We start from the raw sequence: 26,699 nt of genomic DNA on the forward strand, positions 1-26,699 counted from the left end.
TTTAAGTAAGAGTGCAAACACAAGGACTTCTAGTTATGAAGGAATCCCTTTTAAGATTGGACTCCAACTTAGGAACCAAAATAAAGGACTTCTACCGGACTAAGGACTGTCACTCCAACAAGGACTCTACTGTAACTCATCAAGGAATCATCCAAGTTATGAAATAAGAGTAGATGTAGAATCATTGTAAGGACTGGTTCCAAGGGAATCCCTCTCTAACTGGGACTCCTAAACCAGATTGGGACTCTCCGATAACTTGACCAAAACTAGACCCAACTCAAAAATATAAGTAGATATAGACTCCTAACTGCAGTTTGCATCTAATTAGCCCTACTGGGCTCCAAAAGAGGGGATAAATGACCAAAATACACCTGGTCAGATTCGGAGAGCCCTTGGTGTTGCATGTTTGTGAGCTAAATTTGGGCCTAAAATATGAGGTGCCCTTTGGCTTTGGGTTCCATTCCTTGTTACATCACATGATCCTCTAATCTAACTGATACCTTTTGCTTCAAGTGAGCTTCTAGTGTTTTCCTATGACGAACTAAACCAGTACATGGCATCCTACAATAAGGCAATAGCCGCCTAGGCCACCGAAAATCAGAAGACATGGTTTGAGTGAATTTGTGATGAGGAGAAAAAACATGGTACGATGTTTCTTCTAAATCTGTTAAATATGACATGTTGGTGCCCCTCTTTGTTACTAAGGTTCTGATATGTGCGAGGCGTTATTCCTCTGTGGGACATAAGATTGCTTTGACGTATGGTACTCAAGTGTGGTGATAGAGGTATGCCACTTGTGATTTAACACTAATTGCTGTTTGGGAAAATAGCACCAAGACACCTAAATGGTGCCTAGGTACACCTTGATGACTATAACTAAGGCTGACAATTTCTAAGGGGGCCACAACTGGGGGATTGAGGGTTTGAAGAGGTATGGTGACATGATGAAGGATAGGAAGGGAGGGGAGGTTACAAGGTGAGAGGAAGGGATCCATGACTTAGAGTTGACTACAGGAGCCATAGAAGAATAGAGAACCAAAGGCAGCACTCGAGGGGGTATCAAGGTTAAGAGGGTTATGTAATCTTCCTCTTTAATATAAACAATTACTTACCCAAAAAATGGTCAAGGGTTTACAGTTTTTGAGACATGTCCAAAGGCCCCACAGGCATTGTAATGGGTTTTTTTTTTGTGTGGGGGGGGGGGGGCACTCAGAGGTGATATGTTGAATAAAGGAGTAACCTTCCTTGTTTGAAATCTTGATTAAGTCTCGGGAGCTACAGGCAGTGATCTCCACTCAAATCCTCTAGCAAAGGCAAGGCGGTCCATCATTTTGTTAGGCATCAGAGTATAAGCCTTGCCCAATACAGAAACTACTGAACTGTGACCATCTTTGCATCATTAGGGAAGAGGGAGACACAATGAAGAAGCCTAGACTGGGATGGACTGAAGGTTCATGAAATGAAGTTGAAGACCACAGCACCAGTGGTGCAACAAGATGGTATTCCAACCGAAGTGCCTACACCACCTTCTAGACTTGGAGTTGTATTCTTTGGAGGAAAATTTGAACATGAAGATACCCAGTTAGCTTCCATGATGTGGTAAGGGATATCTTTCAACGGGAAATGGAGGTCTTTTGCCTATGAAGTGGTGAACCAGAGAGTTGCACTAGATTGAGGTAGCAAAGTTCAGGAGACTGGAGGGGCAGAGAGCCATTTTGGAGTCACCATCAGTGATAGGGGGAACAAAGTGAATAGAGACCGTTCTTTCATACAGAGAAGAGCAAAACCAAATAGAGAACTCCAAAATGTACAGGTGGGAGGAGGAATAGTGGAGGGGCTCAGTGCAGGGGTTTAGGGGACTCAGAGAGAGAGTCCAACATGCAAAACTGTCCTACTATGTGCACGTTAATAGTTTGTTCATACTAAACTTAACCATACAGCTCTCAGATGTCACTTTCTTGGTAATACTCCTACAAAACGTTATAATGCCAGCATGCATTCTCTAGGGAATAGCTTCTCCCTGAAGATCTCACTTTTGTTCATATCAGTGCCCTTCTTTACACCCCATCTCTTTTTAGGATATTAGTGTTGGATTCTAATAGGAGTTCAATTAGAGTTTGTATTCATGTAAAATTCTATTTCTTGTTACCCAATTAAGAGTATTTATATAATAGTGTACTTTCCACTTAATTATAAATAGAGGCTTGAGATCATTGATCAATAAGCCATTTTACCACAATCGTTTTTTTCAACATGGTATCAGAGCCTAAGTTCGATTAGGATCTTCTTTTATTTTTCTTCAAACCCATAAACCCATCGCAGATTATCTTTTTTTTCTCCAAAACCCTTTGCAGATTATCTTTTTTTTTTCTCCAAAACCCTTTGCAGATTTTTCTTGTTCTTCTACAGCCGTAATTCTGCAACCATCGCAGAAAATCAATTCTTCTGAATTTTTTTCCCTTTTCAAACCCATCGCACCGCTGCACTATTGTTTCAGTTCTGCCTTGAAGACCAGAAAGGAAAAAAAAAAGGAAAGAAGAAGAGAAGAAGAACCACGCTTCCTGCTGCTTCTCGTGACAAGAATTCCTGTTGCTGCTGCTTCTTGCGATAAGAATCGCAGATTAGAATTGCAGTTACAATCGCATATTACAAACTCAAGGTTACTGCTGCTTCTTCTGCAACTTCCGCTGCCGCTGCTCCTGCTATAGCTGCTTCTACTGCTGTTGCTCCTGCAATAACTACTACGCTGATCCTAAAACTGCCGGAGCTTCGGCAACTTCCGCTGAAAGTCTTGTGAAGACCACCTGCTGTATTTATGTTTTCTGTTTCGATCAGCCCAACCAAAAGAAAAAGAAAAACAGAAAACGTAAATACGATGCTTGAGGGTTCAGTTTTGTAAATTTACAAACTTTCAGGGACCTGTTTGTGATTTCACATATCTTCAGGGGCTTGTTTGTGATTTTCCATAACTTCAGAATCAGCATCAGAATCAGAATAAGAATTAGAATAATAATCAGCATCAAAATCAGAATCAGAATTAGAATCAGAATCAGCATCAGAATCAGAATCAGAATCAGAATCAGAAAAAAAAGAAGAAGAAGAAGAAGAAAGGGGGTTATGGCAACCACTGATGGTACTACTGCCTCCGTTGGTTCCAAACACTATCCCACTCTTCATCCTCTTTCAGTATGATTTGATGGAACAAATTATTTGATATGGTCTCGATCTGCCTACTTAACTATTGCCGGAAGAGGACTTGTTGGACGCCTTACGGATGCCACTGTCAAACCTCCCACCACAGGTGTTTCACAGGATAAATGGATCTCGAATGACTCTCTTATTATGTCATTCCTTTTAAACTCCATGAATTCAAATATTGCCCGTGGATACCTATTACTTTATACTACAGCCCAAATCTGGAAGGCTATTACTGATACATATGGACAGTTGGGGAATGATGCACATGTTTATGAGCTACGAAATAAGCTTCATGAGACTACCCAAAAGGAACTGACCGTGGCCCAATATTATGCTGAGTTGCGCTCTCTTTGGCAGGAGTTGGATCATTATGGGGATTTTCACCCCACTAATCCAAATGATGTGACTAATTATAGGAAGCACGTTGATAAGATTCGGGTATATGACTTCTTGGCAGGTTTGAATGTGGAATATGATCAGATCAGAGTGCAAGTATTAAGTCGTTCTCCCTTTCCTACACGTGTGAGCATTGTCACAAACCATATCATACCAAGGCTAATTGTTGGAAGCTCCATGGGAAGCCTGCTGATTTTGAACAAAAAAGAGCTCAAAGAAGAGGAAAACCGAAAGCTCATATTTCTAAGACAGTTTCCACAACACCCTTTGCAGACGTTGGTTTTTCACAGGAGGAGTTAGCTACTCTGCAACGTATTCTGCAGTCTTCTATTGCCGGTACAACCTCTACCACTGCTTCCTCTACTACCCATACCAACTCCTACCTTGCTACTTCAGATAATACCTTTACAAGCTTTCAAGTTTCTTCAGTCTCTACTCCTTGGATCATTGATATAGGAGCCATTGATCATATGACAGGTTTATCCTCCTTTTTCTTACAATATTCTCCAACTTCTGGAAAGGATAAAGTTCGAATTGCTGATGGCTCCTATTCTTCCATTGCTGGAAAAGGGACCATTCAGCATTCTCCATCACTTTCTTTGTATAAAGTTTTACATGTTCCCTCTTTCTCTGCTAACTTGTTCTCTATCAGTAGTCTTACACATGACTTGAATTGTAAAGTGATTTTTTCCCCATCTTAGTGTGTCTTCCAGGATCTGGTCACGGGGAAGGAGATTGGACGTGGTAAGCTAGACAATGGACTTTATTTGCTTGAGCCGATTGGAGGATCTATTTTTGCTCTGACTACATCTTCTAATCTAGTCCATTCAGTAATATCAGACCTTCATCAGTGGCATCGTAGGTTAGGTCACCCCCCTCTAGAAACTCTTAAGAAAATATTTCCTGATTTGGTTTCTTCTTGTAATGAGGTTGATTTTTTTTTGTGAAGCCTGCATTTTTGCGAAAAGACTGGTTCTACTTATTTACCTTCTCTTCATAATAGAAAATCTATTCCTTTTATGCTCATTAATATTGATGTGTGGGGTCCCTGCCGATGTGTGTCTGATATTGGCCATAGGTACTTTGTTACTTTTATTGATTGTTACTCACATTCTACATGGATTTATCTTTTAAAACAAAAAAAAAAAATGAGGTTTTCCAATGTTTTCGTGATTTTCATAATATGATTAAAACTTAGTTCAATGCCACTGTGAAGATCCTTCGCAGTGACAATGGCACATAGTATATTGATGGTGAATTTCAGAGATATCTCTCTGTCTCTGGCATAATACACCAAACCAGTTGTATTGATATGGTTGCCCAAAATGGGGTTGCCGAAAGGAAGAATCGACATCTTTTAGAGATAGCCCGTTCAATTTTGATTGTTATGAATGTACCTGACCAATACTGGAGTGATGCTATATTCACTGCTTCTTACCTTATGAATAGATGCTCAGTAGGATACTTGGTTTTAAATGTCCTAATGAGATTCTCTAGGGAGTCTCTTTTATTATTCCCCCAAAGATTTTTGGATGTGTGTGTTAATGCCAGAATCCACGGCCCACCGAGTAAGCTGGCTCCCCGCGGCCTATGCTGCATATTTTTGGGGTATTTTGCTACTCAAAAAGGGTACAAATATTATCATTCTTCTTCTAGGAAAACCATTGTATCCATGGATGTAATTTTTAATGAGTATTGCCCTTACTATACACCTCTCCAGGGGGAGCGTCCTAGAGGAGAGGTGTTCTTCCAACTCTAGATCTTCCTATCACACACCAACACAACTTAAGAGTTTCTTGACCAGGGGGAGACTTCGGCCAGTATACCTGAGGACTCTAATCCTCCCCCTTCATTTTCTAAACCATGTGAAGAACCTAGCCAGGGGGAGACCACTCTTGTGAGGCACACTGTTGAGGTCTTTCAAAACCAGATTGATCAGAATAAGGAGGTGCAGACTTATCAGAGGAAGAATTACAACCGGCTAAAGAAGGTGGAGAAAGGTGACACGTTACCACTTCAGTCTCCTGCTTCAGAATCAGATTCTATTGTTCCCCTTAAGGTATCTTCTTCTGATCTTCCTATTGCTGTTAGAAAAGGAGTTAGATCTTGTACTCAACATCCCATAGCTAAATATGTTTCTTTTAACTCTTTGTCTGACTCCTACCGTGCTTTTATATCCTCTTTGTCATTTGTATCTATTCCTAAAAGTTGGCAATAAACCTATGCTGATAAGAGATGGAAGGCAGCTATGGTAGAGGAAATGCAAGCAATGAAGAAAAATGACACTTGGGAGCTAGTTACACTTCCTCCAGAAAAAATACCAGTGGGCTGCAAATGGGTGTTTGTGGTTAAACAAAATATGGATGGATCAGTCAACAAGTTGAAAGCTAGACTAGTTGCAAAGGGGTTTACCCAGACCTATGTGATTGATTATTAGGAGACTTTTGCCCTTGTAAACTAAACACTTGTTAGAGTTCGTTGTCTGTAGCTGTGAACAAAGACTGGAACTTGCACCAACTAGATGTAAAGAATGCATTCTTACATGGGGAGTTAGCAAAAGATCTCTATATGGAAATCCCACATGGTTTCTCCGATGACAATACTGCAGGGAAAGTTTGTCGGTTGAAGAGGTCAATTTATGGGTTAAAAACAATCTCCTAGATGCTGGTTTGGACGCCTCCTGAAGGCAATGACTTCTATTGGGTACAAGCAAAGCAATGCTAATCATACACTATTTGTCAAGAAGTCAGGTACTAACAACACACTTCTCATTGTTTATGTAGACGATATTGTCATCACAGGGAATGACGGTGAAGAAATTCAAAAGTTGAAGGACTTTCTTGGTAGAGAATTTGAGATTAAAGATCTAGGGAAGTTACAATATTTCTTAGGGATTGAGGTGGCTCGATCAAAGAAAGGTATATTCCTATCCCAGAGAAAGTATGTCCTAGATTTATTATCAGAAGTGGGAATGTTTGGGTGTAAAGCAGTTGATACCCCTATTGAAGCTTGAGTTAAACTTAAAGAAAAAGAGGGAGAACCAGTGGACAAAGGAAGATACCAAAGGCTAGTAGGGAAGCTTATTTACTTGTCCCACACTAGGCCAGACATCACTTATGCTGTGGGGATGGTGAGCCAATTCATGCATGATCCATATTTAACTCATATGAAGGTTGTTATCAGAATACTACAGTATTTGAAGGGAACTCCTAGAAAAGGAATACTTTTGTCACCCACTGATAATCTAAAAGTATAAGCATACACTGATGCAGATTGGGTTGGATCTCTAGATAGGAAGTCAATTTCAGGTTATTGTACCTTTGATGGAGGTTATCTAGTTACTTGGAGAAGTAAGAAACAGAATGTGGTAGCTTTATCGAGTACCGAAGCTGAATAAAGAGCTATGGTTAGTGGTGTTTGTGAGCTACTATGGTTGAAAGGCTTGTTGCAAGATATTGGAGTCCAAGTTCCAAACCCTATGATGTTTTATTGTGACAACAAGGCTGCTATTAGTATTGTTAATAATCTGGTGCAACATGATCGAACTAAGCATATTGAAATTGATAGGTTTTTTGTCAAAGGAAACTTGGAACAAGGGCTTATCTGTGCCTTTTGTGAGATCTGGAGACCTAGTAGCAGATGTTTTCACCAAGGGTTTGAAAGAAAGAGATTTCCTTCCTATTGTAGGCAAGTTGGGCATGATTAATATATATGCCTCAACTTGAGGGGGAGTGTTGGATTCTACTAGGAGTTCAATTAGAGTTTGTATTCATGTAAAATTCTATTTCTTGTTACCCAAGTAAGGGTATTTATGTAATCGTGTACTTTCCACTTAATTATAAATAGAGGGCTTGAGATCATTGATCAATAAGCCATTCTACCACAATCGTTTCTTTCAACAATTAATGAAAGTTAAGATGATGTTATTTCCCCCTTTGAACCTATGCCTCTTCCATTTCCTCCTTTTCTTTTTGATGTGTGAAAGCATAGGTGCATGGAGAGTAGTGTATTTGACCATTTAAGCGAAACTGGTACCGAAGAGGGAACCTAACATTGAGAATATTAAGCAGAGGGAGTTACTTGTTTACATGGAAGGTAGAGGAATAGCTTCCCAGAAATTGTCTTCGAACTGTCACCCTGACCTTGACGAACACTTCTTCACTTCCTTCTGAGTTAGGTTGTTTCATTGCTGTTCAGAAAGTTTCCAAAGTTATTTGTCACCATGTAATCTCTCCTAGTATCCTATAGGTGTTTTGTTCTCAATTACTCTTACCTTATCTTCCATTCTCAAGAATCTTGTTGAGGCTATATATCTGACCTAAAGTGGAAGGAAGCTACCGAGTGAGGAAATGATGACTCTTAAGAAGAGTTGTTTTTGAGAGCTTGTTGATCGTCTAAAATGGAGAGCCCCATTTGGGTACAGATGGTTCTATTCAATCAAGTATCAATTGGATGGCCCTCTTGAGAGACAGAAAACCATGCTGGTCACTGGGATGTAGTCTTTTATGTGGAACTCACAATCAAGACATTGGCCCTAGTGTCTAAACCAAATGTGATGAGAATCCTCTTATCATTAGCTGCTAATCAAGACTGGCCTCTGGATTAGTTGAATGTGAAGAAAGGATTCTTCCATGTTGACTAAAGGAAGTATATATGTAGACCCCAGCTGGCTTCAAGTTACCCTCAGATGAAGAGTAAGTGATGCAGATGAGGTTAGACTAAGAACTACTCTAGTAGATTCGTTAATAGTTGTAGCAAACAAACAATTCACAATCAAACACCACTGTTTGAATGTAAGTTAGAAGCAGCTTAGCGCAGCAGCAAGGCCTGCTTGATCGGGGAAAAATCAGCAGCAGGATTTAAACACCAACTGGTGGTCTGGAGATGAACAGCAGCAATTTGGTGGAGGAAGGAGGTCACAGCACCCTTCGATGGTCTCCCTCAATGGTTTCAGCAGCTATAGTAATCTCAGCACAGGAGCAATTTGACTGGGAGAAGAAGAATTAACAAGAGAAAAGGAAAATTGATTGTAGAAAGCATATATGGATTTAGCCCTTGACAGAGGCTCCTTCAGCTCTATCTAACTATCTATTTAGTCCTCACAGAAAGGCCTTGGTCTTTCTCATCTCTCAATTTGGACTAGGGAATAGTAGCAGCAAAGCAAAGCTTCCCACATTAACTTATTAAATCATGCGGGGGCTGTAAACAGCCAATTACAGATAAATATGGCAAAGATTTACTCAACTAGAATAGAAACTTCTAATTACTAAAGAAATGAAATTTTACTGAGTTATTTAGTGATGATTCCCAACAATATCAAATTAGGGACTTAGTAACTCTGAAACTAGAAACCAACTTATCTTGAAATCTTCAAAACTGATTTGTATTGGTAAAAGAGACAGTAACTTTTAGAAACTTTAATAACAAAAAATAGTAACTAAAAATGATCTTCAGTCTTGTGAACGTTGCAGGCAAAATCTTTCTTCAGATCCCATATGGTCCCAACCATGCATGCCATTCAGCCTGCACATTGAAGCCCTTCTAGAAATTTTCATGCAAACTGGCCTTGGGCCCCTAGAAATTTCTTATAAGATTCCCACTTAGGCAAAAAAAGGGCTCTAACACTGCTCACCTGGACAGTGTTATGGCCTTTTCTCATCATGCTCATGTACTAAATCAGTAAATATGTCGTCTTCAAATACTCTTAAATAGTCATTGAAGGCTTTGTTTGGGTGATTTAAGCAAGCTATTCTGAATAATGGATGTATACAGACTTACAGAGTAGGCTGACCACTCTGTTTACCTGGCATGTTATTGGACCTCACAAATCATCAATATGGATGACATTGTGGTTACTAGAGATGACCTGAAGAGATAAGGAATCTGAAGTGTTACCTAGGTCAACAATGTGAGATCAGGACCTTGCACCCTTGAAATATTTCTTGAGTATGAGTATCAAGATCACTTAAGAGAATAAATATTTGTTAGAGAAGTTTTTGTTTGATCTGTCTGAAGAAACAGAATTGTTTGGCCATGAGCTAGCAGACTCTCCTATTGATCAAAATTACAAGCAGTGTTCAAAATCTCATCTTGTCTTGGTGTCTCTACAAAGTCAAGACAACCGAGGGACCGTGGTTTTGCCGAAATCTCAGCAAAACATGGTATAATGATGTACCATGCTTCAGTTGAGTGTTTCAGTAGGTTTTAGGTAGTTTTGCGGTCTGATTTTTTGTGTACAGATAATTTGAGGCCAATAAATACAATGGGTGCAATGCCTTTTTTTACTAGAACTTACCACAAACTGGTCTTCTTGATTCACACATGCCCGGCTGTATGCAGATGAAACTAGATCATGTATTTTTGCAAATTTAAAAGTGGATATACAAGAAAAGATTGAAACATTTTTTTAAAATGCCAGAACAAATACTGAAATGAAGATGCTTTACTTCAAGAAATTATAATATGGCTTGTGAGCTTGGACTTAATGTAGCTTGCATAGTTGACAAGGTGACGCCTAGGTGTTTTGAAAATTCTTTGGGTCAAGACATCTTGGTGTTGCCTTGTCACCTAGGGCCCTAGGCGATGCCTTGGTGCCTTGCTTGGTGTCAGCTTGGTTTTCATTGCCATCTATCGCCTTGCTTCGTCTTGTCGCTTTGACAACTATGGTAGCTTGTAATGTAGTCGATCTTTTTATGAGTTTCAATGTGTCTCCTGCTTTTTTTTTTAATATCCTAATGTGATAAATTTATATAATTTCAGGAACTTGGGGAGTTTGATGCATTCCACTGTACAGAGCTTGACCTGATTGCATCTGAAAGTGAAAAGATTGAGAAGTGGATTTTACATTGCAAAGATGTTTTTCGGTCTTGTCTTGGTGATGTAAATCCATTGCAGCGTGTTTTACTTGAGGTGATTTTATCTTAATGTCAGCACCTAAATTCCTGATTAGTTTTTTCCAGAGTAAAAAGAAGAGCTAAGAATCAGTTTTTAGTATAGTTATTATGGCTATTTTTCTTAATTTGCAGATAAAACATTCTCTACATAGTTCTCTTTACCTGTATAAGAAGTCAAAGGGCTGCAGTATCAGCATGGGAAAACTCTGCGTGTGCTGTTGCAGTAATTCTGAAGAAAAAGAATTGTTGGCTTGTTTAACATGCAATGACTGGTACTCTATCTGACCCTTAAGTTCATATTGTGAAGGTTATTTTCAGATTTTTTACATAATAAAACCACTGCATATTAATATTTTTAGCACCTCCTATTGGGAAAATGAAGGCATGTTTTTTTGTGTATAAATGGAATATGATCGGTCCAAAGCCTACCAAGTGTACCTGTCAAAAATCAATTCTGAATGATTTGATCAAACAGATGGATTCTCTATCAGATTTAATGATTAAAAGTAGTTGTGAATGTTGCAGATGTTATGGAATTACATTATCAAATATCTAATCAAATAAAATCAACAAAGATTGTAAATATTTGACATTAATTTATGAAGCAAGCAACATGCTTTTCCTAACTAAGACTGAGAAAAGAGCTTGAACAAAGACCAGAACTTAAATAGATAGACTCAACTTAGTATTCAGTAAAATAATGCGCTACTGATTACTGAACGCCTTCTTCTATAGATCTGTTGCTACTAACCTGAACTTAGTCCTACTTTATCTATATCCAATAATGGTTGTGTATTTCATGTTTTAGAAGTCTATATGTTCATTCCTTCAGCATTTCAGTTTCAATTGAAAAGGGTTGAGCTGGATATATATATATATATATATATATATATATATATATATATATATATACACACACTCTTGTTTCTCTTAATCTAAGGTAACCACTGTGTTTAGAAGCCCTAAAATAGGCTAAATACCAAATTTAGTACCCAATCTAAGCCCCAAAGCCCACTGACCTGGGCCCTCAAATTTACTCAAGTTGAGCAGGAATGTTTTACCAAACCCCAGCCAGCCAAGATCTCGGTTGTTTGGCTGGCCGAGATCTGGGTCCAGACTTGAGACTCAAACGATGATCAGGACTCATGTTACTAAACAATGTTCTCATCCACCGTTATTTAAGTATTAGGAAGTAAAAAACTAAGACCTAGGAAGCAGCCTATAAATTGAATCAGAAATCATCATATTCAATGCCAAACTGATACAATTAAGATACTCGATGAAGTGAAAAGAAGTAGAGGAAGAAAATGAAACGAAATGTGTTGCCAAATATCCTAATACAAAATTCTAAATATTTAAACAAAAACCCCCATATATAGCCAAAGTCCAAACCCCATATGTAGCCAAAATCCGAATATCCAATTACTTTATTGGTTGAGTAAGTGATTTATTTAAATTTAAAACCTCTTGGGGGAAGTACATCTTATATTGTAAAATAGAGTTGGCCAACAGATAAAGTGGGTAGGGTATTTCTGTAAAACAAAGAGACTTGATTTCTTGCTGCATATGTAGCTAATTTGTCTGCCACACTGTTTGGATTGGAAGTTTCCTTGCAACACTATAGCTGCCATGGTAACATTCTTAATTTTCCATGGGATAATAGCTTGTGTGGCAAGGTTTGATGAATGAGGGACAAGTGATCACCTTTAGCAATGATTTGCTTGAGTTAAATTTATCCTGCCTTGGGCAATGCTTGCACAGTACTATTGCTGCTGCCATTAGAGCACTCTGGTTTCCACATCCTCCTGCTATGCGAAGGATCACTTGACTGTTGGCATACCAACCTATACCTCCAAAAGCAGCTTTATCCATATCTGAAAAGCATGAACCGTCTATATTAATCTTCATCCATCCTTGTTTTAGTACATCCCAATTTATTTAGTTTATTTGTCTGGTATCTTCCTTTGTCGCTGCAACTTTTCTTGTGATCCCAATCTCATCATTCCAGTGCAAAGTGAGTTTGGTGATATGAATTGGAATCATTGTTTTTTCTCCATATACCGTACTGGTATAATTCTTCCAGATTGCTGAGAGACAATTTAGATGGAGTTGGAAATTGTGCCTCCACTCAGGTTCTTTGTTGAAGGTCGTAATATGGTCTTGAATTTGTAGATGTAGCTCTCTATCTTCGACCACAGATGTTCCAATGTATCCCATACCTGTTAACTAAGATCACCACATAGAAAGACATGACCAGTACTCAATTGCAAGTCCCTGCATATTACACAGAACTCAGGGATTTTGCATTTCTTTCGCCTACTAAATCTGCCACCGGGAGCTTCATATGCGCAACTTTCCTAATGAAATGGATGATTCTTGGTGCTAGAGGTAGATGCCAGCCTGCCAGAATTTCAACCAATACTGCTGCCCAGTTTTAAAACCTCTGAGATTGCTAAATTGTAAGCCAATTTCACCAAGTTTTCTCCATTTGAGGTTGGGTACCAAATTGTCATCTCCCCTAACATTGAGGAGTGGAATGGAAAGAATCTTCTCGGCTGTGTCTTTATCCCACTGTTCTTTTACCAAATCTTTCTTCCATGTATAATTGCTTATGAAAGATTCAACCCTTGAAGGAGTGGATGTAGAGGGTAAGGAGCATTTGTAGGTTGGATTTCAGGTATCCAGTGACCTGTCCAAGGGTTGATGCTGTCTCTATCATTTCCTGTGTGTGCAATCCTTTTATCAACAAATCTCTTGCACAGATTAGGGATTCCCATCCCAAGATGCTTTTGGTTTGCATTCACCTTCTACAAAATACATATTTCTGAAGTATATGTCCTTCATTTGTCTTCCCCCAAAGTGAGTGATTTGGTTTTGGGGAGTTTCCATGCCTTCCGAGACACGAGCTTGATTCATTTTTTCAAACTTTCGAATGTTTAGGCCACCACATCTCATGGGTTGACAAATGATGTCTCAGTTGATTGTGTGTATTAGTGATCCATTTCCTTTTGACCAAAAGAAATCCCTTGTCATTCTCTCCTATTCGCTTAGCACCATGCAAGGAAGTTTGAAACAAGATAGGGATCCTGCTCCCGAGGTGGGTGTGACATGAAAGTGAGAAGATAGTTCCCTCTTCGCAGAAGACATTGTACTTGGGCTATGGTGTGCTCTTGTTTTTGTTAAATTCAGTTGCTGCCCCGATGTGCACTTGTACTTTTGAATTATTTTTTTGGAAAGTGTCAGTCTCCTTGTCGTTGGTTTGGCCAAAGGTATAGTGTCATTCTGCAAAAGCAAGGTGTTTCGAATTTTCACCACCTTTTGTTCAATTAATTCCCTTGAGCTTCTTCTTTGATCTTGCTAACTCCAAGCGCAAAGAGAGAACCTCTGCACAAAGAACAAAAATGTATGAAGAGAGTGGATCTCCTTGCCTTGGACCCCTTGTAAGCTTGAAAGGTTTGAGAGGGACTCAATTGAGAAGAACAGAGTATTGGGTGACACAAAACATAACCCTTTGATTCCAGTTTTCTGGAAACCTATAGCTCTTGAGACTTGAGAGTAGCTTCAATGAAGCTGCACTCAAGTCTATGGTAAGCCTTGCTCATGTCAAGCTTCATTTCCACTGCCCCTTTTTTGCCTTTATTGTGTTGATTAATTATGTGGATTGTCTCATGACCTATTAGTATATTGTCTTGAATGTGCCTCCCCTTGATGAAACCGTCTTGATTGAAGGATAACGGAGGCAGTGATGTAACCAGGTTCAGCAAGTATATCGCACTCCATATTTTTGGCCCAAAACAGTCCCCAAACCATGCGGAACCTAGAGCTGGCCGAATGCCCTAAGGGGTATTTTGGTCATTTTACCACCACTCCTTCCAAAGTGGTCTAGTTAGCTTCCCCATGGTGTTTGGAGTTAGAATATACCTTTATTTTCTTAATTGAGTTAGTTTTGAGGGTCCTGATTTAATTAGGTATCCTAGTTGGAATCTGATAAGCCCTTGGTAAGTGTGCTGTGTTTTGCTGTGTGTGGTTTGTGAGTTAAGCGGTGTCTTAACAGAATCAAATTTCAAGTAGGATTCCTTGTTAAAGTTGATCTCTTATTTTGCAAGTTGTATTTGCTCAGGAACTCTTACTTAAAGAGTCCTTTTCTAGCTTAGAAGTTAAGTCCAGCTGCAGTAGGGAATTCTAATCCACATGGGATTCCCTAAGTTGAGTCCAAGTAGGTTTCCTAAGTTGAGTTCAAGTTGGTTTTCTTTATTGAGTCCTAGTTATTTTCTTTTTCCTAAGTTGAGTTCAAGTTTGTTTTCTTTATTGAGTCTTAGTTATTTTCCTTCTATGAAAATAAGGTTATAAATGGCCCCTCACCTTGTAAAACGATTTAGACTCGATTAATAAAAATTTGCAAAGTCTTTGATGGAGAATCTGTCATGGGTTCCTAGGAGGATCCCCATGGCTGAGTAGCCTGAGTTTTCTGCAATTTCTTCACCTTCTTCTACTTCTAAAGCCTGTGGCAGCCTTGTGACAACACCTACACCAACCTTGAGTGAACCACTCCACTTTCCAGCAAGTAAGTTCAATTGCCAACCCTCTATCTCCCTTCCCCTCCTAGCTCTCCCCTAAGATTGCATCTTTCTCCCCTCTCTTTCCTCCCTCTGAAACTCAACGCAGCCCAATCCCTCTTAGGTGCAGAAATTTCCTGCACTTCATCTTCACCTGAACTCTAATATCCCTATTTCCTTTAGACACCTGTATCTCCTTAGCCCTTTAACAAAAGTCTAAAGCCTTTTAGAATGAGCACCTTCCACAACTACTCTACCTTCAACTCCCAACCAAACCCTAGCGCTAATCCTAGAAACCGTAGAATCTCAAAAACTCTAAAAGCTACAAACCCTTAATTGGGAAAATTTCCTGCATTTACAGTTTTGCTTACAGCAGCAGTGATTTCTTTTATTTTCAAACCTAACCTAGCCTGGCTGAACCCTAAAGTCCTTCCCAATTAACCCTATACCTTCCATATACTTAGAACCAAGGATTGGAAGCCAAATCAGACCTAGCCGCAGCGACACTAGTGTGTTTTGGGTACAATTTAGCTGCTGTCCTTGCATTGCACACCTAAATAGCAGGGTTGCAAGCCCTAGATTGCTACTGTCCTTTTGAGATTTTAACCCAATAGCAAGGCATTGAGCTCTAGATCGCCTGCTGCTTTCTTAGAAAAGACCCTACCCTGGCCGTGTAACCCAGGGTTACATCAGGTGTAAGTATTGTCTTTCACCTGTTGACCAGAATCTTTGTTATGATTTTGTAAGAGACATTGGATAGGTTTATTGGTCGATAGTTTCCTATAGATTGAGGAGCCTCAGTCTTTGGTATCAAAGCAATAATTGTGTGACCGATTGAGCTTTTGAAGGATCCTGCGTGAAAGAAGCTCTGCACATACTTCAAAATGTCAGTACCAATTAACCCCCACGTGTTATGAAAGAAAGAACTTGAGAAGCCCGCTGGTTGTAGAGATTTTAAACCACTAATGTTGAACACTGCATTTTTTACCTCTTCCATTGAGACTGGTTCTGGAAGCTTTGCTGCCTCTTTAGCATTCAATCTATCTCAAATTGGTCAAAGAGGAGGAGTGTATGGATTTGAAATAATCAACAAATAATGTTCAAAATCTCATCTTGGTTTGGTTTCTTGACAAGGTCGATACAACCAAGAATACTGAGGTTAGGCTAAAACTCAACAAAACATGTTACAATGATGTACCGTGTCCCAATTGAGTGTTTTGATGGGTTTTAGCTTAAGGTTCTTTTAGGGACAGCCAACTTTACAATTCCCCTAAAGCTCTTTGGCTGTGTTGCTTTTGTTCGCAACCATCATGGTCATGGTAAGTTAGATCCCCATGGGTTACGATGTATATTCTCAGAGGGGGAGCTACTAGGGGGCCGGGGATGGCCCACCTTGATTTTTTAAAAAGTTTCCATATTCCTTTTATTTTTCCCTTGATTTTCTCTTTGTGTGTGTGAAATACACAATTTGTCCCCCTCCCCTCTCTTTCCAAGAATCCCTAAACTCTCTTCTTAAATTTCAGTTCCTCCTAATAACAATTTAAATCTGAAGTTTTATTAGATGGGAATTTCATTCATTGATTTTATTAGATCTAATCATAACCATTAAATTGTTTCTACTTAATTTATGGAAATTGACTATTTTCCCATATTTAGTTAATAGAATTCAAATCTATCTTTTCTCCTACAATTTCTCCCACAATTTCTTCCCTACCTTCTTTCTTTCATTATTTTTCAACTTTTAAATGGTAACAAATCTAATCGTACAATTTTAGCACCTATGCTTTATTTTAATATAATTTTTAATAATTTATCTATAATTGTATTATCTATGTTTTAGTTTAATGTGGGCCGATGTTTGAATATGATAAAATAATTCAGAGGTGGGACCCACTGCCCACCCAATGTGTGTGGTGAAAAGGTGTTAGTGCTTGCTCAACGGGGAGGCGATCCAAACTCATTATTAAAGCCCCCCCCCAATGTTCAATCCTAGCTCTGCTCCTGTATATTCTTGGATTATCCTCCTACTTAAAAGGGGTATAAGTGTTACGATCCTGAGTCTCATCATTTTTTTTATCTATGGATGTGGTTTTTCAAGAATAGGTTCCTTGCTTTTCCCCTATTCTTCAGGGGGAGAATGTAAATGAAGAAGCTCCAATGTTCTTTGAGATTCCTCCTGAGGTTCCTACTGTTGAGTCTTCTTTGGCAAATTCTCCTTTGGAAGATGGGGTGAACTAGTGGATGATGTGCAGGGGAGACTAGACGGTCCTTTAAAGACCAACCAAAGGAAGCAGAAAATACCCCTTTCTGAGCCACACCAGTTGGAAGCACCAACTTCTAGTTTTGATGAATCCACTCCTCCTGATGAGTTTGTTTTTGACCTTGATCTACCTATGGCTTTGAGAAAGCAGCCATGTACTTCCACTAAACATTCTATTTCTAACCATGTCTCATATCAATCCCTATCCCTAGAACTTTATATCCTTTTTGTTCTCCACCTTTATTCCTAATTTGTGGCAGAAGGCAGAATCTTACTCAAACGAGAAGAAAGCAATGGATGAGGAAATGCAAGTTCTGGAAAAAAAAGAACAAAAAAAAATGTGGGAGTTGGTGTCTTTGCCTGCAGAAAAGTAGATTGTTGGGTGCAAGTGGGTGTTAGTCATAAAACACAAATTAGATGGAACCATAGAAAGATATAAGGCAAGACTGGAAGCCAAAGGCTTCACCTCAGACCTATAATATTGATTATTAGGAGACGTTTGCCCCCATTGCCAAGATGAACATATGGAGAGTGTTCATGTGCTGTGAATCAAGGGTGGAATCTTCAACAATTGGATGTGAAGAATGCTTTCCTACATGAAGAGCTTCAAGAGGAAAGTATATTAGATGTGCCTTCAGGCTATGCTAGCCTTGAAACCCATGGGAAAAAGTGCAAATTAAGAAGAGCCTTGTATGGACTAAAGCAATCCCCTAGGACAAGGTTTGGAAGATTTCATAAGGCTATGATCTCCTACGCTACAAGCAAAGTAATGCAGACCATACTCTATTTGTTAAGCGAATGGTTCTCATACCATAATACTTCTTGTGCATGTGGATGATATGGTTATCACAGGAAGTAGTAGGAAGAAACTATAGCCTTGAAGACTTTCTTGGGGACAAAATTTGGGATAAAAGACATGGACAAACTCAAATATTTTCTCAGGTTAGAGCTAGCATACTCAGCTAATGATGTCTCTCTCTGTCATTGAAAATATGCTTTAGACCTGCTAGAAGAGACGGGGATCTTAGGGTGTAGTCTTGCTGAGACTTAGAGGAGCCCAATCATCACTTGAAGGCAAAAGAAAGAGAGCCGGTTGATAAGACTAGCTATCAGAAATTTGTTGGGAAGTTGATCTATCTGACACACACTAGGCTGGATATCACTTTTGCAATCAGCCTGGTCAGTCAATACATCCATGATCTTTACTCATCAATCCTGATGCAATGTATCACATCTTGAGGTCTTGAAGGCATCCCCAAGAAAAGGCATCTTAATCTCTTGCCATGGGCATCTTAGAGGTGAAGCATATATAGATGTAAATTGGGCAGGATGTCTAGATGATAGGAGATCTACCTCTGGCTATTGTGCTTATATAGGGGGTAATCTAGTGTCATGGAGGGGCAAGAAACAGGCTATAGTTGCACGTCTAGTGCTAAAGCAGAGTTTAAGGGTCTTCTTCAAGATTTTGGGACAAATCTAGAAGAACCTCTATGGCTATCCTATGACAGCAAATCAACAATCAATATAGCTTATAATAGAGTTCAAAATGACAAGACTAAACATGTAGAGATTGATAGGCATTTTATCAAGGAGGCTGATTCAGATTTCCTTTGTCCCACAAAAAGTTTTAAGTGTCAAGTTGTTCAGTAGCATTATTAGCAAGTTGGGCATGATAGACATCTATGCACCAACTTGAGGGGGGAGTATTGTAAGTCAAGAGACTAAGTGAGAAAGGGTAGTTATTATTAATTAGTATGCTTTTATTATTTTAGTCCCATGTCGGGTACTCTTGTATTCTTTCTTTCACATTATTATTATAAATAAAGGTTTGTTATATCACACTGACATAAGTCAAGATTCATTCAATTCTTCCAACAGATGCTCTGTTTTTAATAGCTCACAAAATCTCGGCTTGGCAGGATGAAATATGATTAGAAACATGATAAGTTGACTAAATCTCGACAAAATTTCAAAAAGTTAGGTGAAATGTTAAGAAATTTCAAGGCTGTATAATGGATCTTGTAATTTGTAAGCTTTAAATAATAATTGAGATTTGATTGCTTCTCAACAATGTTCTTGCATTTTAATGAAAGTTTCAATATTTTCTTGTATATCCATGTTTAGATTTGTGAAAATACATAGTCCAGTTTCGTTTGCATATAGTTGGGCAAGTGTGAATCAAGGAGACCAATTTGTGTTCGATTTTAGTGAAAAAATAACGTTGCCACTTGTGTTTACTGGCCTCATATTAGGCTGTACACAAGAACAGAGCAGCTAGTGCTGACCTATTAGGAGTCTGTGTATGTACCATAGCTGTCCATCTACTATCCTCAGTATCAACCATTGCATAGGGTTGTTCCAAAGAAGGAAAGGGCTCCCGGGAAAGAATGTATGCCCAAATCTGATCATACTCAATGTTTAGGTCTGCTAGAAAATCATAGACATGAAGCTTGTCTTCCCATTTCTGATTAGCAGCAACATCAGCAGCAGTGGTTGGGGTAAATTTTCCATAGCAATCCAATGTCGGATAATACCTTCAGAGTGTATTGTAGTAGTGGGATAGGGTTAAATCCTTTGTTGCTACTGATGAATCTTCCTCTGAATCTCAAAACATTGTATCATTACCCACTTTAGAATATGTATCTCGTACAATTCTCCAAATAGTGACATCAGGAAAAAGGTGATAACTCTCTGATATGCTTGGTTCAGTGGAATCAAGGAGAAATCCTCTAACCAAACACGCATCCATATACCACTTAGTATATTGCGGACCATGAGTAGAAGGCTTAGTAGTAGTTCCATCGAGATGACCAGTCAGACCACGAGCACCTACGGCAAGGGAAGCAGAATGAGACCGCTGAAGATAATTGATCCCATTAAGCTTGAGCATGGTCATCTAAAGAGGAGAAAGATCACGATCCCAACGAATAGATGAAACGAGAAGCTCCTCAAATGTACCAGAAGAGGTGGGGGTAATTGGATTTGCCGTCACAAGAACTATTATAGATCACTTACTAAGAAAAAATAGGCTTGGTGGGGAAAACATGGTTTAGAACATAATTCTTTTTTTCAAAGTAGCCTTCTCAACCTGCAACACTAAATGGGTTTGATGTGTTGGAGCAGATTTGGTTGGGTTTGTTGGTCTATTTTTGTTAGAAAACAAGCTTTAAACAATCAAAATAGCAGTTGAACTTGAACAAAGAAAAGAGAGAAGAAGAAGAAGAAGAGAAGAGAGATGAAGATCCAGTAGAAAAGACCTTTGATTCTTAGCTAAAGAGTCTAGAATCACAGATCACTTTTATTTATAGCTTCTAATGAATCTAATACAACTTGAGAGACAGTAATTGTCCTCTAGAAGAAGGAAACAAAATATACAGCTTTAGTAACTTTCTAACTCCTAAAATAGAAAGTTTTGAAAATAGAAACTACCACCAAAATAGAAACTATGCTTTCTAAAAACTCTCAAAACTTATGTAGCAAGATTCTCACATTAGAAATAGAACATATAATCAAAACAATAGCATAATACTGTTCACGTGAACAGTAAAAGCTGTTTTTATTGTTCACGTGAACAGTAAAACTCTCAAATTTACGTATACTTCAACACTCCCCCTCAAGCTGGAGCATACAAATCTCCCATGCCCAGCTTGCAACAGATAGACTGAAAACTTGGTCTGAACAGAGCTTTGGTGAACAAATCAGCTAGTTGGTCAGTAGAGCTCACAAAAGGAGTTGCTATAAGCTTCTCCTTCACTGCATCACGCACAAAGTGACAATCTACCTCTATATGCTTTGTTTTCTCATGGAACACTGGATTACTAGCAATGTAAGTGGCTGCCTGATTATCACAAAACATTTTCATAGGGGCAGAAACTGGAAATCCTATTTCCTCTAACAATGAACGAAGCCACATCAATTCAGCAGCGGTGTGGGCCATAGCCCTATACTCAACTTCAGCACTAGATTGAGCAATGGTGAACTGTTTCTTACTCTTCCAAGTCACAAGATTTCCACCTAGAAAAGTACAATAACCTGTGGTTGACCGGCGATCAATGACGGATCCAGCCCAATCTGCATCAGAAAAGGCAACTAAGTCCATACTCCGATTTGGTCGATAGATGAGCCCTTTTTCAGGTGCACTCTTGAGGTACCGAAGCACTCTCATCGCTGCATCCCAATGAGCCTTCCTAGGAGACTACATAAACTGACTCAACACACCAACATAATAAGAAATATCAGGACGAGTAATAGTAAGATAAATAAGTTTCCCAATAAGACTCCTTAACGATGGACATCATCTAACAAGTCACAATCATCACGTCCTAACTTCAACTGAGGATCCATGGGAATGTCGCTAGGTTTAGAAGCAAGCATGCCAGTCTCAGTCAAAAGATCTAACACATACTTTCTTTGTGACAAACTTACTCCTTTTTACTTTGCGGATCACTTCAATCCCCAAGAAATATTGTAGATCACCTAAATCTTTGGTTTGGAAAGATTTTTGTAAGTGTGCCTTAACTGTATGGATTGCATCAACATCATTGCCTGAAAGGACAATATCATCAACATAAACTGCCATAATGACAACACAATCACCCTGCCGTCTAACAAACATAGAGTGATCAGAATAACATTGTACAAAACCTAAAGACTCCACAGTCTTGCTAAATTTCTCAAACCAAGCCCGTGGAGACTGTTTGAGTCCATAAATCGCTTTATGAAGCTTGCAAACACGAACACTATCCTCCCCCTGAGCAACATACCCTGGAGGTTGCTCCATGTAAACTTCTTCATGAAGATCACCATATAAGAATGCATTTTTTATGTCAAGCTGAAAAAGAGTCCAATCATAATTCACAGCCAAAGATATCAAGACACGGACAGAATTAAGTCTTGCCACAGGAGAAAAAGTCTCAAAATAATCTACACCATATGTTTGTGTATAGCCCTTAGCCACCAAGCGGGCCTTAAGCCTTTCAACGGTACCATCAGAATGGTACTTAATAGTATAAACCCACCAACAGCGGACCACATCTTTCCCAGGAGGTAAGTTGACTAAAGACCATGTATGACGAGAATGTAAAGCATCCATTTCCACATCCATAGCGGCTTTCCAGCCAGGAATTTTAAGAGCTTCGGTATGATGGGTTGGAATATGAACGGCAGACATAGACAAAGCAAGGCAACGAAAGCTGGGAGGGAGATGAGAGGTAGAAACAAAATCGGAAACAGGATAAACAATGTTAGAGTGTAAAGTGCAAGTACGAGTACCTTTCCTTAAAGCAATTGGTAAGTCATCTGAAGGCAGAGTGGGATCTCCACTAGAAGAATCCGCCGGCGGAGAGGATGAAGAAGGAACATCCGTAGGGCCAACTTCAGGCTCCACTAAAGGAGAGCCGCTAATATTGTTAGGAGGAACTCTACTATCCACAATATGTTCTGGCAACTTATGTCTTTGCTGATAAATCTGTAGAGGAACATTGCTAGTGGAAGGAACTAAAGAGGGAATAGGAGGAGTATCATCCAAAACACAGTTTTCAACAAACACAAATTGACTTAGATAATAAGGAGTGCCTTCAAAAAAGGTCACATCCGCACTTGTAAATTGTTTGCGAAGAACCGGATTATAACAGCGAAAACCTTTTTAAGTGCGTGAGTACCCAAGAAAAATACACTTAATAGAACGGGGGGAAAGTTTATCCAAAGGATGTGGTATGTGAACAAAACACACACAACCAAAAATTTTGGGTGGAACTGAAAACGGTTCTCTATTGGGAAAAACAGTTGAAAAATGAGATTTTTCAGAAAGCAAAGGCATAGGGATGCGGTTAATTAAATGACCAGCAGTCAAAATTGCATCACACCAGTAATTCTTTGGAACATTCATCTGAATCAAAATAGCGCGTGCAACCTCCAAGAGGTGACGATTTTTGCGTTCAGCCACTCCATTTTGTTGGGGAGTCAATGAACAACTGGTTTGATGAATCATTCTAAGAGAATCACACAAGTTAGATATATCATGTTGCACATATTCTAAAGCATTATCAGACCGAAAAATTTTAATAGGAAGAAAAAATTGAGTCCGAATTTCATGAATAAAACTTTTAAATGGAGTTAAGAACTTTGTCCGATCCTTTAAAAGATACAACCATGTAAGACGGGAGAAATCGTCCACAAAAATAACAAAATATCGAAAACCATGCCTATTACTAATTCTACAAGGGCCCCAAATATCAGAATGAACAAGAGAAAATAAGGACTCACTACGAGAGATAGAGCGTGGAGGATAGGTGGCACGATGATGCTTTCCTAACCACGCTTCACAATTTAATCTAGACATTGATTTAAAAGAAGGAAATAAAACTTTTAATCTAGGTAAAGACAGATGGCCTAAACGACAGTGCCACTGGAGAGCATCTACACAATCATCAGCAAGAGCCGCAATAGGGGTAGCATAGTCTAGATAGTAGAGTCCGTTCCTTTCACACCCTCCACCAATCGTCTTCCTCGTGTGAAGGTCCTAGAAAACACAATAAGTGGGAGTAAAAGTCACAGAGCAGTTTAGTGCTTTAATTAATTGACTAACAGATAATAAGTTAAAAGGAAAGTTAGCAACATGAAGTACGGATGATAAAGTAAGAGAAGGTGTAGGAGAAACACTTCCAGAGCCTAGAATAGGTGTGGAAGTCCCATTAGCTATGACAACAGAATTTTTAGTGGTAGATTTAGAAAAAGAGCTAAAAAGTGATGACTTACCAGTCATATGGGAAGATGCCCCTAAATCGATGATCCAAGGGGTGGGAGTAGAAGTGAGAAGTGCTGTGTTACCTGCATGAGAAAGTGTGGCAGCAGAAGTACTAGTGGATGTGGAAGCGCCAGTTTCAATATTTTGCAATCGGCGAAGGATTTGGCTTACATCATCTCTTAGAGTCTTAGACAAGTCCCCTGAAGAAGATCCAGAACCACTATCGTTATTTGCTACAATATTAGTACCACCATCAGAAACAGCATGATTGGCAAGGTGCTTGGCCCACTCTGGTTTTCCATGTTTGGCCCAATAAGCTTCCACTAAGTGCCCTGTTTTACCGCAATGAGTACTAAGTCGAGATGTCTTATTAGACAGTTGAACAGCACGACCTCCAGAAGACCTACTAACTCCCCCTGAACCATGACCACGTCCCCTTCCATAAGAGGTAGTGAAGGCTGAATTTTCTCCTTTAGAACTTTTTTTTTGGAGAACTCCCTTTAGGCAAGGCAATACGTTGAAGTCTAGAACATGCTTCACTAAGATTAAGGACATGCTCACCAGCAAGAAGATGTCCTTTGACAGATTTCAGTTCAGGGTTCAATCCTGCAAGAAACTTAGACACAAAAAATTCATTCCATTGGGCCTTAAGCTTCTCTATATCAGTGGTGAGAGGTTGAAAGACATTCAACTCCTCCATCATGCCTTTAAAGGAGTTGTAATAATCCTGCAGAGACTTGTCAACTTGCTGAAATTGAAATAGCTTTTCATAAGTACTAAAAATCCGAGTCATATTTTTAGCTTGGGAATAAGTCTCTTGCAAATCATCCCATATTCCCTTTGCAGTCTTATGGAACATAACATTCGCTGCAATATCAAGTTCCATACTATTCCACATCCAAATTTTGATGATTGCATCATCTTGGATCCAATTAAAATAAGATTTGTCAGTCTCAGCAGGAGGTTCATCCTCAATGAACTTAAGCTTACCTTTTGCAAGTATGTACACCCGAACCGCTTGTGACCACAACAAGTAATTAGAACTACCTTTGAGCTTGATAGATGTAATTTGAACGTTTAGATGATCTCCTTGAGATCCTTTTGATTCAGCCGTACTCATGATTGAGTCACGTGTAAGTGAAGACATTAAACTGAGGTAGATATCACTCAAATCAGTTTTCCAAAACTTGAAGTCGAAAGAACACAAAAAAAAAAAAAAAAAAATTCTGCAACCTTAGGATAGAATAGGAGAAAAAAAAGAGGTAACAAAGGTATTCAAGTTCTGGAACGTGTAAGAGTAAAGTAATAGGTAGAGAAGATCAGTTCACATGAATATCTGATCTAACAGTCCATAATATACAGCATTAGGTGGCTGCACACCAAGGAAACAGAAGGAAAAAAAAAGAATTTCAGAAGAGAATATTGAGAACAACACTATTTTGATTCAAAAAAGCTCTGATGCCATGTTAGAAAACAAGCTTTAAACAATCAAAATAGCAGTTGAACTTGAAAAGAGAAAAGAGAGAAGAAGAAGAAGAAGAGAAGAGAGATGAAGATCCAGTAGAAAAGACTTGTGATTCTTAGCTAAAGAGTCTAGAATCACAGATCACTTTTATTTATAGCTTCTAATGAATCTAATACAACTTGGGAGACAAGTAATTGTCCTCTAGAAGAAGGAAACAAAATATTACAGCTTTAGTAACTTCCTAACTCCTAAAATAGAAAGTTCTGAAAATAGAAACTACCACCAAAATAGAAACTATGCTTTCTAAAAACTCCCAAAACTTATGTAGCAAGATTCCCACATTAGAAATAGAAAATATAATCAAAACAACAGCATAATACTATTCACGTGAACAATAAAACTCCCAAATTTACGTATACTTCAACAATTTTTTGGAGTCAGAGAAGATGAAGCTGCCGGAGGGAGGAGTTGCAGGGGGGAAGCCTCACTAGAAACCTGAGAATAAGAACCCACAATGATTTTGTTGGGAAAATTAGAAAGAAAAAGCCACACAAAGAGGAGAAGTTGCTAGAAAATATGGAAAAATGGAAATAAAAGAAAAAATTTACTTGATCATCACCTGAGAACCCTCGCCAGAGATGAAGCTTGCTGGAATCAAGTCACTCAACTGCTGCAACTGTAACGGTGCTTCTATGCCTCGCAAGAGCAAGAAATTAAAAGGGTCTCTAGCCAAGAACCTCAGTGAAATAAGCCTTCGTCGGAGAAGAATGATCACTAGAGTCGAGTCAGGTTGCCAAAATCAAGTCGATCAACCATTGGTGCTTTCCATGCCTTGTGGAAGCAAGAAAAAGAGGGTTGCCGACGAAGAACCTTGCCTGAATAACTCTTCGCCTAAGAAGAATGTTGGGAAGTGGATCTAGTTGCTGGATAAGAGAGATGGGGCCATTAGGCTATAGGAAGAAGTTAAGATGGAGAGTGACTTATTGAAACCTAATGGGACTCTCATGCGAAGAAGGTAAAATCATTGAACAAAATTCGGTCAAAATTTTAGTTTTGGGAACCTTGAAACAAAAAACTAGGCGAACGAAAAAAAATTCCCGAGTTTCGATCGAAATTGTCAAAATTTCGGCAAAACTTGTTGAAACCTCGAAACCTGGTTTAACCCAGCTGGACCAGCGGGTTCATG

At 39.0% G+C, this 26,699-nt stretch overlaps 1 protein-coding gene across 2 annotated transcripts in view; it reads left to right on the plus strand.

Moving 5' to 3' along the window:
- Window positions 1-26,699, plus strand: part of LOC149030021 (transcription factor jumonji (jmjC) domain-containing protein) — a 130,127-nt gene that overhangs the window by 84,315 nt on the left and 19,113 nt on the right. For both annotated transcript variants that reach the window (XM_089142343.1, XM_089142344.1), the window contains exons 24-25: window positions 10,354-10,503; window positions 10,620-10,759. In XM_089142343.1, the coding sequence (XP_088998469.1) occupies window positions 10,354-10,503; window positions 10,620-10,759 (290 nt within the window). The remainder of the gene's footprint in view (window positions 1-10,353; window positions 10,504-10,619; window positions 10,760-26,699) is intronic.

Source organism: Hakea prostrata, chromosome 1 (assembly GCF_041222555.1).
Source record: "Hakea prostrata isolate BN-2017 chromosome 1, UWA_Hpros_2, whole genome shotgun sequence".
Lineage (NCBI taxonomy): Eukaryota > Viridiplantae > Streptophyta > Magnoliopsida > Proteales > Proteaceae > Hakea > Hakea prostrata.